The 15689-nt window shown below is 34.7% G+C and overlaps 2 protein-coding genes across 18 annotated transcripts in view; both read left to right on the plus strand.

Annotated features, from left to right (window-relative positions):
* The window catches only part of LOC105833875 (troponin I), a 30980-nt gene extending 22783 nt beyond the window's left edge, over nt 1–8197 (plus strand). For 7 of the 17 annotated variants that reach the window (XM_036293033.1, XM_036293034.1, XM_036293037.1 and 4 more), the window contains 3 exons: nt 2111–2154; nt 2259–2400; nt 7596–8197. In XM_036293033.1, the coding sequence (XP_036148926.1) occupies nt 2111–2154; nt 2259–2400; nt 7596–7667 (258 nt within the window). In that variant the 3' untranslated portion in view covers nt 7668–8197. Of the gene's footprint in view, nt 1–2110; nt 2155–2258; nt 2401–4020; nt 4668–6714; nt 6733–7595 lie in introns of those variants that run through there. The other 10 variants (XM_036293028.1, XM_036293029.1, XM_036293027.1 and 7 more) reach the window with 2 other exon arrangements.
* Nucleotides 8198–8803: 606 nt separating this feature from the next.
* Nucleotides 8804–15019, plus strand: LOC105833863 (skin secretory protein xP2). Its single transcript, XM_028189992.1, has 5 exons — nt 8804–8822; nt 11227–11454; nt 12609–12869; nt 13255–13431; nt 13750–15019. The coding sequence occupies exons 1-5, from the start codon at nt 8804–8806 to the stop codon at nt 13854–13856; spliced, it is 792 nt and encodes a 263-aa protein (XP_028045793.1). The 3' UTR covers nt 13857–15019.
* The last annotated feature ends 670 nt before the right edge of the window (nt 15020–15689 follow it).

The raw sequence follows: 15689 nt of genomic DNA on the forward strand, positions 1-15689 counted from the left end.
CGTCTACGGTGATTTTAAAGTGAAGTGAAGCGAAAGTGATTTTGCACCGATTCGCACGCACCACATCGACTGTCAGTCTCCTCTTGTTATGGTGTTCAATTAGGCTGTAAATAGCGGACTCTTCTTGACAGAACTCTGTTCTCTTCTCTTTTTTTTTTCTTGCGAAAGAAACTTGTCTCCCACTCAGCTTTTCGCTGCCAATTTCCAATTTTGCCAAGAATTTGAATTATTTGTGATGCAAATACATTCACATAGAGCGCATTATGACACCGCTAATGATTATCTTGCAGCATTCAAAACAGTATCCACATGTTCACGCGTTGCTGTTTTGAAAACAAATGTTATTCTGAGATAATTGATGTGTATTATACGCAACATAACAGTAAACTTTCGAATGCAAAATAGCAAATGAAATCGACCGAATTGGTATCGATTTCAAGGGATCAGTTTTACGCTTTCGAGTGAGACGAACAGAGCTCTGGCAGTATAGAAAACGGATTGTAGTGGATTTTGTAATTTTTTTCTCATCACCTCCCGCGGCGGACGAAAGAGCTGATCGTGACCAGCCGGTCCCCTGATTGGCCAAAATGAAATTCACACCCCATCGTATCCAATCCCTCTTTTCTCTTTCTTTCTCTCTGTCTCTCTCTCTCTCTCTCTCTCTTGTTTTTCTGTTCTTCTTTTGTTCCTATTTTCTCCCTATTTTGTAACTTGCGCGCGAGGAAGAGAATAAGAAAAAAAAGAACATAACGGTCGAATGATTCCCAAGAAGAAAGAGAGAGAATCCGACAAGTGGCTTTAGAACAAAGTCTCGTTCCTGAAGAAACTGTATATCAGAAAAGTAGAATAATCAGTGTCGTCCGTATTGAGAGCGAGATAAGAGTTGTTTTCAGAAACAGAAATGGATTCAGTCTCACAATGGCGACTGTGGTGATACCGAGTCGACTTTGCATTTTGATTCAATCTATTCCGAGATTCTGCATACACGCGCGCAACGTAATGTGCAACAAATTTCGACGAATTCTCTACTTCTTGCATGAGTTTTCACGACGGACGTTCAATCCCGCGGAAACAGTTCTTTCAAGTCGATCTATCTGTAAAAAATGCACGAGTCGTGAAACCTCTGTTGCAATACTAGTCTACGAAATTTCCTGCTATTATGGATACAAAATAGACTTGCCATTGTCGACTTTTATACTGTGTGTTTGTTATTTCCTTTTTTTGTTACGACGCTAAATGAAATAACTTTAGCCGTGATGTGTTTCAATCGCGATATTTCTACCGCGAAAAAATGCGGTAAGTGTTTTGTTTCACCGCGAATATAATATCGTGTTTGCGAGTAATATAAATTCTATCTCATCGATGATGCAATTTTTTTTCTCACTGAAATTTTTATTTTTTATTCAGATGTTTTTGCACATGGGTTGTAAATTTTGGATAGCAAGACGTCCCAGTTTTTCAGCTATTGTTTATTTGACGATAATGTTTCCCCTATACTCCTCCACCCCTTGCCATTTATTTTTCCGTTATTATTCGCCCACAACCTCGAGTCCGCTCTCTTCTATTCCAAACCCATCACCGTCATCTGCTATTGCAGTTAATCCGCAAGCCAATTTACTGTCAATCTCGATCCGTCGAATGGCTCGCCGACTGAATATCCGAGCTTGCTTAACACGTATAACAACTCCCTTTTCTCTTTCTCTCTTGCCGGTGCTTTTGCCTCTGTGGGCGCACGTTGATACGATTTGATTCGCCTGTCCGTTTCTTCTGGTTTTTTCTTCTTGATTAACCGTTTGTGGCTGAATTGTCATGCCGTTCACGTGAGTCCACTAATCCACGTTTAATCCTAATACGCGATATTTCTTTACTGTACAAGGTTTATTATCGCACATATCTGTCTTGTAAATCTTAAGGTTCGAATATGTCAAATATTTTTTGTATAAAGTAAAGTTTGCTCGAATGTCGCTTTTTTCATTGGACATATTCGAAACGAATATAAATTCTTCTCTTATACCTTGTATATAATGAGAAAATTATAAAGGCGCATGAATAAATTATTATCGCAATATCGAATACAATGGATGGTAATAGAAATATTCGATGCGTGCAGATCGCGGACTTGAACAGCCAGGTTAACGATCTCCGAGGTAAATTGTAAGTAGTCTTCTTTTTTTACATCGCAAGAATCGGACAATACAATTTCTAGCCGGAATGTTAAAAGCATATTTTATTATACAACGTACTTTTGCGTTCTTCAGCATGAAACCAACCTTGAAGAAGGTGTCTAAATACGAGAATAAGTTCGCCAAGCTCCAAAAGAAAGCCGCCGAGTTCAATTTCCGTAATCAACTGAAACAAGTCAAGAAGAAGGAATTCACCTTGGAGGAAGAGGACAAGGAGGTAAGGATGATCGTTTTCGATAGACATCTTTGCGTCTAGCGATGTGAATCTTTTTTGCAAAAATGTTTTTTTCCTACCCGTCAAAGGTCTACTCAAGCGTTCTTTGAATTTATCAGGACGAAAGAATTTTCACGGAAATATGAGGGAGAAATAATTTGGAGAATTTCATGTTATAAATATTTCTATTTCCGTAGCATTTAATTCAATTTTATTTTCCCTTTTGTTCATTCAGACATCTTATATTTTTACATTGCTATCGTGTGCATCTTATATTTCTGCTTAATTTCGACTGGTAAATTTATCGATAGTTATTGAGTCTTGCAAGAGACGCTCATTTTTTACGACCGCACGATGGGTAGACGTATAGTAATGTAGTAGTAAATGTTTTATCAGTGAATCAAAAACAGTTTTTGTAGCCCTGGTTTTCTTTTTGTGTACAAAACCCAATTAGCAGGTTTTCTTCGGTTTTTTGTTCAGTGTATCGTGTCCAATTTAGGAGATCCGCATAGCCATTTGTTTGCATTTCGATTATTGCTACTATTAAAACATTTATGATGATATCGTTCCCCTGGGAGGGCATTATTTTATCAGCTAATTTGGAAGCTAAAATTCTCTGAAATCTCGAGCAGTGGATAATCGCATAATAATTAATCATCAATTCACCGGTAACGCGGATACTTTCAGTATTAAATATATGACGATATTGTCATTTCGAGGATGAATTTATGCAAATCGATTAACCGCAAAATATATCATTGCGATAATCAATGAGTGCAGTCGTTTGAATAATAAATGTCGACATACAGAGTGTTTTGCTTCACAAACATTGCATAATATTTTAATAGCATATTTTGAAGATTTATTAGGTAGAAAGAACTTCATAAAAGGTATCGAGATTATCGTAATTTTCGATTTATAAATTAAATTGCTTAATTATTTTTATTAACTTTCTATACACACAATTTGACACGACACATCACTCAGCACACTTTTTTTTAAATTAAGAGTATTATGATTAGTTATAATTAGTTGTAACATTTATATACAATTTTTGACAAATAAAACAAATGCACAATACTTTCTAGAGATGTTAAAATACATCTAAAAATCATTGAAAAAATCATTTTATACCTGTAAAAGTAAAGAAAATTAACAGAAATGTAGTGATCCAACGTGTATAGAGAAGGTGCAGAAAACATTGTATTGACAGATAGTTAATTATTAATAATTATTATAATTATTAATTATTAATTACTAATCAACTAATAGTATCAAGTTGACGCGATCATGTTTGTAATTATACTTAAATGCGTATTATCTTCATCATTTGCTACTGATTATAATAACAAGTGGTATCGATTTTCACTGCTCGATTTTGTATCTTGTTATACAATATATGTATACTTCGTATATGCAAATATTACGTGTATTATCAAAATTAACTGTTTTTGATAAATAGTGATAAAATTAATTATTAAAGAAAGAATTAAAAGATTAAAATTGAAATCATTTTTCTCGTTGTGCAAGTGGAATCTCCTCAAAAGGACCGTCTATAGACATGTACATATTGGAAGTAGTAGTAGTGGTAGTTGACTAGGCAATTTGTGTTGTTCTTCACAGCCCAAGAAGTCCGAGAAGGCAGAGTGGCAGACCAAGAAGTAGATTTAATATGAAAGAATAAAAACAGTTTGAGTGCGAAATCTCAATAAAATACAAATGTTATTATTACGACGCAAGCAAAAAGAAATCGAGAACAAACGAAAAAACCAACTTCTATACACACGTGTATACATATACATACATTTACAATGAAGAAACATTAACACGATGCGTACAATCGACCTGTTACGCGCGCGCGCACATGCCTTTTAGAAATAAAAAAAAGGAAGGAGAGAAAAAAAAGAAGAAATACAGATGCGTAAACGCGTAGAACATTTTTGATACCGTTTCCCCCATCGACCAACACATCTCGCGTGTTCGTCAGCGCGTTTTCGCCGTTCCACATTCGTTCGAATTGTTGTCAAACTAGTTCGTTAGCGCTGCGAAACAAATTAACGAGTGAGAATTGAAAGTTGCACGAACAATTCTAGGAGTTAGTCGATATTTGATTATATCCTTCCTCCGCGCGGACTAGAAACGGTCAAAACGAGCGACGTAGGGAGAAGCTGACTCTACGTAAATATTCACGTACAACTGTTATACGTAAAAGCGATAAAAGTTGTGGCAATAAACGATCGAAGAAAGCGCACGTGAATAAGTCACAGATATTTCTCTCGTGTATCTCTTATATCCTTTTCATCGGCAGATTTCTCCTCTTTGTTTTTCTTTTCCTGTTTTCTTTTTCTTATTTTTACGGTTTATTCCTCTCTGCGGTTTCTCACTGCGATAGATCGCTTTTGATTTTTATTATTTTCTCCTTCTTTTTTTCGTCTTTCTCTTTCTTGAAGTCTATTGGATACGAAACTCGATAACTCGAATTGATCTCAATTCCCGATTGTTTCCATTGTACATAATGGAAGCGTGACGCTGTGTATGAGAGTGTTAATGCGATCATAGCACTTTGTATTTTATGCAAAATCAGATATGATTTTCGCTTCGGCGCGACATGCTCGTATTTTCTTGTCACGTAATAAGAGAAGAAATTCTTCTAGACGATGTTACACGAGTGCGTATTTCAAATAATTTGATAAAGAGAAAAATTAGCTGTTATCGAGAATCGTGCCTTTCTCTCTCCCTCCCCCCCCCCCTCTCTCTCTCTCTCTCTCTCTCTCTCTCTCTCTCTCTTCTTTCCTCCCTCCCTCCTCCCTTTCTCTCTTTCTCTGTTTCTCGTAAAACTTCACTAATTCGTTTTTTTTCTGAGTTGTCGTTTCTTTTTCTTTATCGTGGTTCTTTTTCTCTGACATATTGGTCATTAAAGTACTGTCCAATTCGTACCCATATCCGGTGTTTCCATTTTTATTTCGCATTCTCCCTGACTCCATTCACGTAATTTCGCAAAAATCTTCGCGTAATCCAGAGCGCGAAGTAAATAAAGTATAAAATTAAGAGGGACGCAAAAAGGTGAGATTGGCTTGCGAAATATATTTGAAGCTGACAGTTCCACTTTTATTTCGTACATAATGGCAGAAGCGCTTTACTCACACATGCCTGCCCACTCGCGTTTCTTTTACTCTTCACTATCTAATTATATATATTGTTGCCTTCCGTTTTTTTTCGCACACTCGCCTTGTTTATCTTCTTTTTACACGTGTTAATTGCCGCACACTTTTTCACACAAGATCGTTCGTTCCGGCGAATCGCTATCGAATGCAAAATGTTAGAAAAAAAAGATCAATAGAGAGAGAAATACAAGCTCGCAAAAAAAAAAAACTGAAACTGAAACACGCACTCTCTGAAACTAAAGTCGTTTGATCACGCAGTTAAAGCCCTTTCGTAGCTTGCCTTATCGTCATCACTCGGCTGCCACGCTTTCAGACTGTAGAATTTGTTGCTCTGTCTTTCTGTCTCTGTTTGTGCAAAATCGTACACGTATTTTGATGTTTTACAAAAAAAACTTATCTTCTTCTAATTTACACCTTAAATAATAAAGAAGAAGGTAGTATTATGGCCCTTATAGATATTATTGTCACGTAATTATCTCTGTTATTACAGAATGATGAATTGCAATGATTACTTACAGAATTATTTGTTTAGTAGCCTGCCGTTATGCAGTAGCGCTAATATGTCAATATATAATAGCGCTGACATTTATTATAAATTACTTTTGAACTTTTCGAAACTTTTTTAAAGCACCTTTTAACATTTAATTATAGGTACTTTATGTAAATATTTATGTGAATTGAGTATTTAATTATTATAATTCAACTGTTATGCACATGTTTCAAATTATGCAAAGTTAAATAAACAATACCTTGGAATTTTAGTAATGCAGCTCTTGCTGACAGAATTACCGACAATAGATTCAAATTTTTTTTTAATTGACCTTATAGAATGGAAAATATTTTTACACATTTAAAGTGCACAAGATTGAATGACACATTAACGAATGTAATCGTTAAATTTCCCATTTATAAAATATTGATTATTAACAAATTATTACCCAAAATATATAAATAGGATCGCCATAATTCTATCATCTCCTTTAATTAAGAGAAAAATATTTTCGACGATCAATATGCGTGTCGATCACGGTGTCGATCATGCCTTATGATGTAAGTCATGAACGATAGTCGTTAAGTTAATATTTAAATGTATGCTTAATCAGTGTCGTCTTATCTGTTGACTAATAATGTTGCTCTTGCATTATGTTCGCAGAATGCGTCAAAAGATAAGGTAAAACTTTAACAGCCAACTTGCAGTTTGTATGCGTAGGAGAAAATGACGCGTGTGATAGATGAGTGTAGATAGAAGTATGGAATAGATAGTTCGTGAACGCTTGGATGTTGCGTGTATGCGCGCGCCTGTGTACGCGTATGTTTGTGGAAATGAGAAAGTAAAGAGATAGGATAGAAGAGAAGCTTCCTTCGTTTTTAATGTTCGTAGTAATGCAGCCCTCAGCGCAATCTTTTCTTCAATATTATGTTCCGCTTATTCGTGGTGTTTTTTATGATGTTTAGACGCATTGCTCCCAGCATTCTCGACAACATTGGAAGCTGTTGCCTTAGTTTCTTCATTTCAATCTCCTTCTGTTTTCTTTTTATTTTTTTTACTCGTTGATTCTCTTCCGCTGTTTTTTTTTTTTTTTTTTTTTTTTTATTTTAAATTTCCACTAACAGTCTCTGCACGGCTTTGTAAATGTTCCGTGACTGAGCGCAGTGCCAGGCGACGTTTCCCGGAAACGTCGAGAGAATTTTTTGGTAGTACAAGAATTGGCGATCCTCCCGAAAGCTGGCGCAAAAATTCGCAATTAAACGGTATATAGCGACGCGATCCACGACGACGACGACGACGACGACGACCACGAAGCAATTTTTGTCTAGATTTCGTTTTCTAGATTTTTGGCATAGAATCTTTCCAACGGAATAGCCCCTTTCAGAAGTTTTTGACCGAGGCCGCCGCTCCCCCGCTCTCTAGTATTATTTCCTGGCTTTGTGAGAGCGTTCACCCTCGACACTGCTAACCAGTGTGCCAGTCTAATTTTCAACATGTAACGAGACTTCCACACATTTTGACGCGATGTTTTCTCGATTTTGCAGAAGAAACCCGACTGGTCGAAGAAGGGCGATGAAAAGAAGGTAAAGGAGGAGGAGGCACCGGTGGAAGCATGAGAGAATTGAAAATTCTCAGTCTCGTCGTTCCCGAGAGAGAAATACAGGATCGCCTGTCCGTCATCGTCAATAACCGCTCGATGCAGGAACACCAACGAACCTCCTCTACATTTTTTAACGATCGACTCATTAATTTAATATGCCCCCTTGTCGTGAATTGCACGCAAAACTCTTGCCCGTCCGTCTGTCCGTTATGATTGCTCGTACGTCCCAAAGTGTATCGAAATTTTTTGGCATTCAATATCCGATCACATTGAATGTAACTCTACACTCCCCATAGTCTATTCGTACCTGTCCCGTCTTTTTTTTTTACAAACGTAGCATATTTTTTTAATGAATCTTGTAAATCACCTTGTAGAGTATTAGAGTTGCGTGCAGAATTCACAAGAGAAAATGTAAAGTAAAATTTCTGTCTTTCTACAAATTAAAGTGCGAGGAGAGAGATATTACTGTAGATAAAATAATGGGGGGGAAAATGTTACTTAAGATTTATTGTAAAGCAAAATATTTAACGGTACTCAAAACCTTAATCTTGTGTGATCATTTTCCTACGTTTTCTTCATTTTCCTTTTATATTCCTGTGAGAGTTACATATACATATATAATTTACATCGCCTGTGACAGTTTTTGTTTTAACCTTTGATATATGTATAATAAGATAATATTCGATATTTTATGTATGTACGTTTTATGTTTTATGTACATTAAATAATTATGTTTTGTTTATGCATTTTTGGATAAGTTAATAAGGTAGAAAGAGACTAATTAACTACTCTTTATGATATAAATATAAGATATATAATAGCACTTTTTCAAATTGTCTTAATTATTTAGAAAAACATTTTGATTAATATCTTTATTTAAAAAATATTTATTTTTACTTATTTTTATTACTTAGATTTAGTTATATTACAAACTAAAATTAAATGCTTTTTTATTTTTATAAAAAGTGCAACATTCGATAAAAGATGCACTTCCGCTCAAAAGTTTCACCACGCGTGTATTTCACAAAAAGTTAAGTTAATAGAAAAGTTTTTAAATTAAAAAAAAAATGTTTATGTAAACGAAGCATATTATAACAATTATTTTCTTTTTTGTTTTTTCCATAAACTCTTAAAAAGTTCAAGTTAGAAAAGATGAAAAATGAATTTTCACGTAAGAAGTTCGATATAATTACAAGAAGTCATCGTACTAAGAAGAAACATTTTTATTGTGAAAAGAAACTTTTTAAAATTGAGAAAGCCAACTTAAGTAAATTTTTATTTATTTTTATTTGATGACATGTCCGGTGTCGTGCATTTTTGGACATTTTTTTAAATCTGATGCTCAACTTCGCGAGAAAATTAATATCAAACGTGTTGAAACTTTTGAACGTATAGCTCTTGGCATTCTTCTTAATATTTTCACTTTTGATAATTTTTACTCGAGAAAATGTAGCTGATACAACATGTACCACGTGGAAAATTTGTATTTCGATTTCTGTTATTATAGTATTTATAAGAATTTATAAAAATAATGCCAAAAGCTTTTTAATTTGCAGATATCCGGTACGGTAGGTATGTCACTAACTGGATTTCGCTTCATAACTATTCGCTATTGAGTGACGCTTTCGACACAGCTTCATCACGTTCGCTATGATACACATACTCTTATGTACTTTGACAATTTTGATCTGCTTTATTGATTTATGGATCTGTTCATTTCCTTCTATTTACAAGAAATATTTCACAGATCATTATTTTCCAAAATAAAACGTATAGATTGACAACGTATGATAATTGATTTTAAATCTATCATTGATATTTCTTGTAATTAAATAAGATTTATTTAATTTATAGAAAATTTCAAATCCCTTTACTTTTTCATTTTTGCTTTTTTTACATTCATTAATTTAAACAATTATTGTATTTGAAATCTGGAATTCAATCTGCGTTTATATAAATTTTTAAAAATCAAGCATTAGCTTAACGCTCGCAATTGTATTGCAGTTTCTTTTATGTACGTTTATTATTAATTATTGTGTTAATTTCTGTCTCTCGATAATGGGCGTTGATACATCCAATTAAATAACACTTCCAACAAAGCTTCATTATATCAACTTCACGCAAATGTCGAGCGTTTTTTTACTTCTTTTTCATCCGATCGCGGGATATACGTGTCGTTTTTCCACAATCTCGCAATTTGTTTTCGGGATTCATCGATCGTTCGGCGTAACCTCGCAGGTTTCATGTATTTGATCGTATTTATAATCATATCGGGTGTCGTGCACATTGTTTAATTATCTTGACAATATTCGCCGATCACAATGGCCGCGATGATTTATGGTCGCAAAACGCCGTCGACGAAGCCGCGGGAAGCGCGCGGCGCGTCGTAAGCTCGCGGTCGAACATTGCATAAACCATTATTATCGAGAGCGGAACAAATGACGTATCTATAAACGGCGGTTTAATGCAAGTACATTTGTGAAACGCACGCGCTGACCGTTAATCAAATTTAATACGCATAACGGTGAAGATTCGCGCAGCTGCACACGCAATTGTTTTATTCGTGACAATCTCCGTGATGAGACGCACTGTTTCTATTGCGTATTCTCGAATGACATATTTTATGTCTTAAGTCGCCTTTATTTAGGAAAAAAAGCATAAAACCAGAGTCTTAAGTAGACAGAGGCAACAAAAAGGTCCAAAAAGCTTTGAAATAAAATTGTGTGATTAAAATTTGTTATTGATAGATATATAATATTTAAAAAATTTAAGTTTTTCATTTTTATACTCTTAAATTTTGAAGCCTCGACATTAATTCTAAACATTAAAACTCAACTACAACTCCGCTTAATGTTTTATCGGTTTATTATGACTTTGAATTAATTGAATCATATCCAAACACCAATATTGTTCTGCAAATATTTTTCACTGTTCTCATTTCTATTACCTAGTATAAGAGAAATTTTAGCAAATTAAAATTAATTAGAATATTAACGAGAATTAATAAAAAATAATGAGAATAATTAATTAGAAATTGAAGATTGATTATCGGACAAGAACGATTATTCAATCTTTTTATAATTTTAGTTAAATATAATATCGTTAAAAATATTAATTATAATAAGATAATCGATAAGTTTGCCGAAATAAAAACCAGAAACGTGCAATTAAAATACTTATTTTTACTTATTTATGTACATTAAAAATGTGAATAATATTTTACATGTTTTGAGTATACAAAAACTATTTATAAACAATTTAAACGATTATTATATCGTATTTGTTTTATTACTTTTTTTTTCTTTATAAATTAAATTGTTAATTAAATTAGTTTCTTTCTTTCTTTGAAATTTAAGAGGCTCCCAAAAATAAAACTGCTTTGAGTACTTAGTTACGGTTCTGAGAAAATGCGAAACTCTTGAAAAGAGTGCTATTACAACTAATCTTACCTTTTTTGGTAACTTTAATATACCATACGTATTGATTTGTTGCAATTTAATTGGATTATTACTATGTTGTAACTAATATGCTATCTAAATGATGAAGATATTGCTAGACAATTAATTTTGAGTAAGTGCGTGTTTTCCAGGAAGGAGAGCAAGCTGAAGCACCTGCAGCGGAACCACCACCACCGGAACCAACACCGACTCCAGAACCGGCGCCAACGCCAACTCCTCCGCCAACGGCACCCGCAGCAGCCCCTGCACCGTCACCAGTTGTATCATCAGCACCTCCAGCCGAAGGTGGAGTTCCAGCAGTCGAAGGTGCTCCGCCAGTAGACGGAGCACCAGCTGCACCAGGTGGTAAATATCTAGACTTTAAAGATGTTTTGACTATAAAATTTTAGACAAAAGTTATCAAAATTTAAAAAAAACTTTAGGCTTTCTAAATTTAGAACTGTAACACAAATTTTGCACGCATGAGGCATAAGAGAATTAATAAACTAGTGTTTTTTTATTTTTTCCTCAGGATGTAAGTGCAGAACTCTGATTAAGTTTTTTGTACATTACACATTATGCCTTATACAAAAGTCTGTGTCAGGGTGCTCTTTTTTCTTAAAGTATTCTATTGTCAAACAAAAGTTCTGAGATAAAATTCAATTGAAATGATTTCCAATTCTTTATATATAATATTCTCTTAGTATTAATTTTAAAAAATTGAAAGTCAATTGTCGATTATTTTTAAAATTTGAGAAAAATGAAATTAAATATAGATTGTTAAACAACGCTTATAAAACGCAGATTCTCGCGAATCTTTAAGTTTGCATTTCTTTAACTTATTTACACAAGACTTCTCGTAAAAATTTGACTCATATTTAAGACAAGCTCAGTTCACATGTGAGTGAGATGTGTGAATATTCAATTACATTTAATTATAACTTAATTCGAAATATTTTATATTTAATCTATATTGAAGCAAACATTTAAAATAGTTTACATTTGTTTTTCTTTAACAACATTTTGTTATTTGATTATCATAAAATAACTTTAAAAGATAAAATCTTTACGAGAAATACACATCTGCAATCTGTTTTTGTTTTTCTATTACGTTTTTATTAATTTAATATGGAGTTTATTATAAAGATAACTTATACCACGAGAGGATACCAATTAATTTTGCTATCGGGATTGCGAGTTTTCTACAATGCAGCATTTTTACTTTTTATATATTTTCTTTATTACAAAGAAACTGTGTTATATATACGAAATTATTACACAAAAGTGTAGAGTAAGGTGCTGTTTAACACATTAGTTTAATCATAATAATTAATTGGTTAAATAATATCAAATACCGAAATTGTGTGAAAATTGGGCTCTCTCCCGTACTTCTTAAAATTATATTCAAACAATGATTTTTCAGAAATCTTTTTTTATCGAAAATTTGAAAATAAGCAACACATTCTATCTTCATTTTTTCTATATATTTTATACCTTTTTAAGAGGACGTTTGTGTGTAGAAGGTGCACCTGCAGCAGCCCCCGCGGAAGGCACTGCACCACCTACGGAAGATGCTGCGCAAACAGCAGAAGGCGCAGCACCACCAGTTGAAGGAGCTGCGCCACCGGTAGAAGGATCTGCACCTGCGGAAGAAACAGCTTCGTTAGCGGAAGGTGCACCTGCTGAAGGAGTACCCCCAGCCGAAAGTTCTGCACCTTCTGTTGCTTCTATAGAAGGTGCACCTGCTGTAGAAGGGACGTCAGCTGCGCCCCCAGCGGAAGGTTAATTTTATTCTATTTATTTTTTGCCTTATTTTTTTATATTGTTTAAAGTCATTTTAACAAAAAAATCATGCTTAATAAAATAACTAAATTGTATATTAATCTTTTATTCTTTTTAATCATGATTACCGTATATGTAAAAATTAATATGTTTGCAGTAAAGGTGATTAAAAGATTAAATCAATAATTAATAGCTTTTTGTTGCCAGTTAACACCAATATATTATTTTATGCTAATTAATATAAAAATATTATACCAAAGTTCTGTTTATCAATACATTCAAAATATCGTTGCTTTGTATCTTGCACGAGGAAAATTATGATAATGATATGTGAGATGAACATTTTTAACATTCTTAATAAGACAAAAAAAAAAATTTGTGCAGGTGCGGCACCAGCGGAAGGAGCTCCCGCGGCGCCGGCGGCGGAAGAAGCTCCTCCGGTCGAAGGAGCCGCTCCTCCAGCGGAAAATGCATCAGCCGCTCCGACTGAAGGAGACGTTTCAGCACCCGCGGACACGAAACCCGCAGTTCCAGTGGAAGTTGCACCCGCGCCACCCGAAAGTATGCGAAAAACATTTATGTGATTTGACTTACATTACTTTTTCAGGTTACACATAGCGAAATCTATTCTTATCATAAATCTGACGCTTTAAACGCTTTCGTAAATAATTTTCTTTTTTGTAGGAATATTTCGTTTTTTTTTTTTTTTTTAACTAAACATTTTACGATTTTACATTTTTTACAAGAAAGAACGACAAGACGCAGGAATGATAGAATCGAATGGCAGGATAGATGGCAATCTTTCGATCGCCAGTCCTACGTCATCGGGCAAAATTATCCGACATCGTATTAATTTTGCGTTTTTAACTTAATTTTTAGCTAATCTAGTTATGATATTGCGAGTTACGATCCGCATCAGAGGCAATCCCGTGCTAAAGAGCGCGAAATACATCATGAACGGTATGTCAATGCCACCAAAAGTATAAAACGCAACGGACTAAAAAAAAATCATCGCACGCAACAAACTAAAAAAAAAAACAAAACAAAACTCTAGTAATCATAAGCATGTCGCAGACGAACTAATTATCGCGAACTAATTGCGCGTGCCGATTATCGATCATCATCTACTGGCCACCATACAATTTTGGAGGAAACAACTTCGACGAGGACCTCTCCTCGACTTTATCATCGGCTTATCATCTTAGCTCTAGTTAATAATTCTACAATTGCGCACGCAGCGCTCGCCTCTTATATATACATATGCGTTAATATTTTCTCTTTTTATTCCACGTGCAGCACCCGCGTCGTAACTGAAAGAGGGGACGAGAGGTCATCTTGTCATCGCATAGTCTCCTCTCGTTGACGCCAAACTTTGTGGAACATCTACACAACCAGCACGATAAAGACACGGATGGATGCGGTGGAACCAGTGTCATGGGACCCACCAACGTCTCGCGCGGCTCGCGCTTTTCTTGTCGTCATCATCATTATCATTACCATTATCGCCAGCATCGTTACCGTCTCCACCGCCGCGGCCGCCGTCGCCGTTGTCGCCGCAGTCGCCTCCATCGCTCACGTCTTGCATATTCATCACTCATACATCACGAAAACTCGCACGTGCCGCACGAGGTTTAAAGGGGAGGGGGAAAGAACAAAAAGAAAAGGAGTGAAATGTATGCACGGGAAAGGGTCGCGTGTCACGGACACGATATGTCTTGTGGCCGAGAAACGCCGGCTCGACGTGAAGCCCATATTTTCGCCTCATATCCGTTATGAGAAACACGAACCTGCGCGTCATTAAAATGCTGAGCATAAGAAGGGCGGTTGGGAGGGAAGGAAAGGAATACTGTCCTCACTCGACAATGTCGCGATCGCTAATAGAGATTATGTCGGGCGGTGATACACTTGCACACATTTCGTCACGTTCGCTCGAGAGCATCCAACAACAGACAACTTTTCCACCGCGCACAATCAAACGGTCGCTCTACTCGTCGTCGCTTTACTCGACGGAGAATAACTAACTCCTGGAATTCTGTAAATAATCCACGGCACGTCTCTCACGTCACAGTTCCCTTTACACGCGCATTGATACCGGAAACAGCTTCTGTACACGAGAAATTGGATTTCGTAATAAAAACTTTTCTTCGACTGTTGTTTCTCTCTCTCTTTCTCTCTCTCTCTCTCTCGCTCGCTCGTTTAATGGGTACTTTGTCTCTCTGCCTCACCATAAAGAATTTATTTCATCTTTTATTTGAAATTAACTCGTAAAGAATGCATATTTACATATCAAAGTATTACCAAAAATATTTATTTTATTATTATTATTATTATTATTATTATTATTATTATTATTATTATTATTATTATGTTTGAGCAGCAGTGTAAAATTTGAGCCTAATTCTCTTATTAATTTAAAAGTTATTTAATTGTTTATTTGCTCTTTTTATGTGAAATCGCGTTTTGTGCAAGTTTGATGAAAAAGTGGCATTACGAATTGAATCAAATATTTTTACATATGCTAATATAACTTTAATAAATATTTGTATGAATCACAGTTTATTTAGAACCACTTGTTTCTTTAAAAGTTATTTATTTAAAATTGCAACAAAGTATTGTTATTTGCATTATAAGTTTATGAATTATTTGTTGTGTTATCTTTTGTAATTAGTTTCAATAGATCAAAAGTTTGAACAATTACTATCCAAATTTTATCGTTGTTGACTAGAAAAAAAGAAATAAATCTAAAAAGGCTAAATTTTTAATTTAAACTGATATTATATGTATGTATATATAAATATCTTTAAGCGATTGGAATAAAA

This window comes from Monomorium pharaonis, chromosome 10 (genome assembly GCF_013373865.1).
Source record: "Monomorium pharaonis isolate MP-MQ-018 chromosome 10, ASM1337386v2, whole genome shotgun sequence".
NCBI classification, from domain to species: domain Eukaryota; kingdom Metazoa; phylum Arthropoda; class Insecta; order Hymenoptera; family Formicidae; genus Monomorium; species Monomorium pharaonis.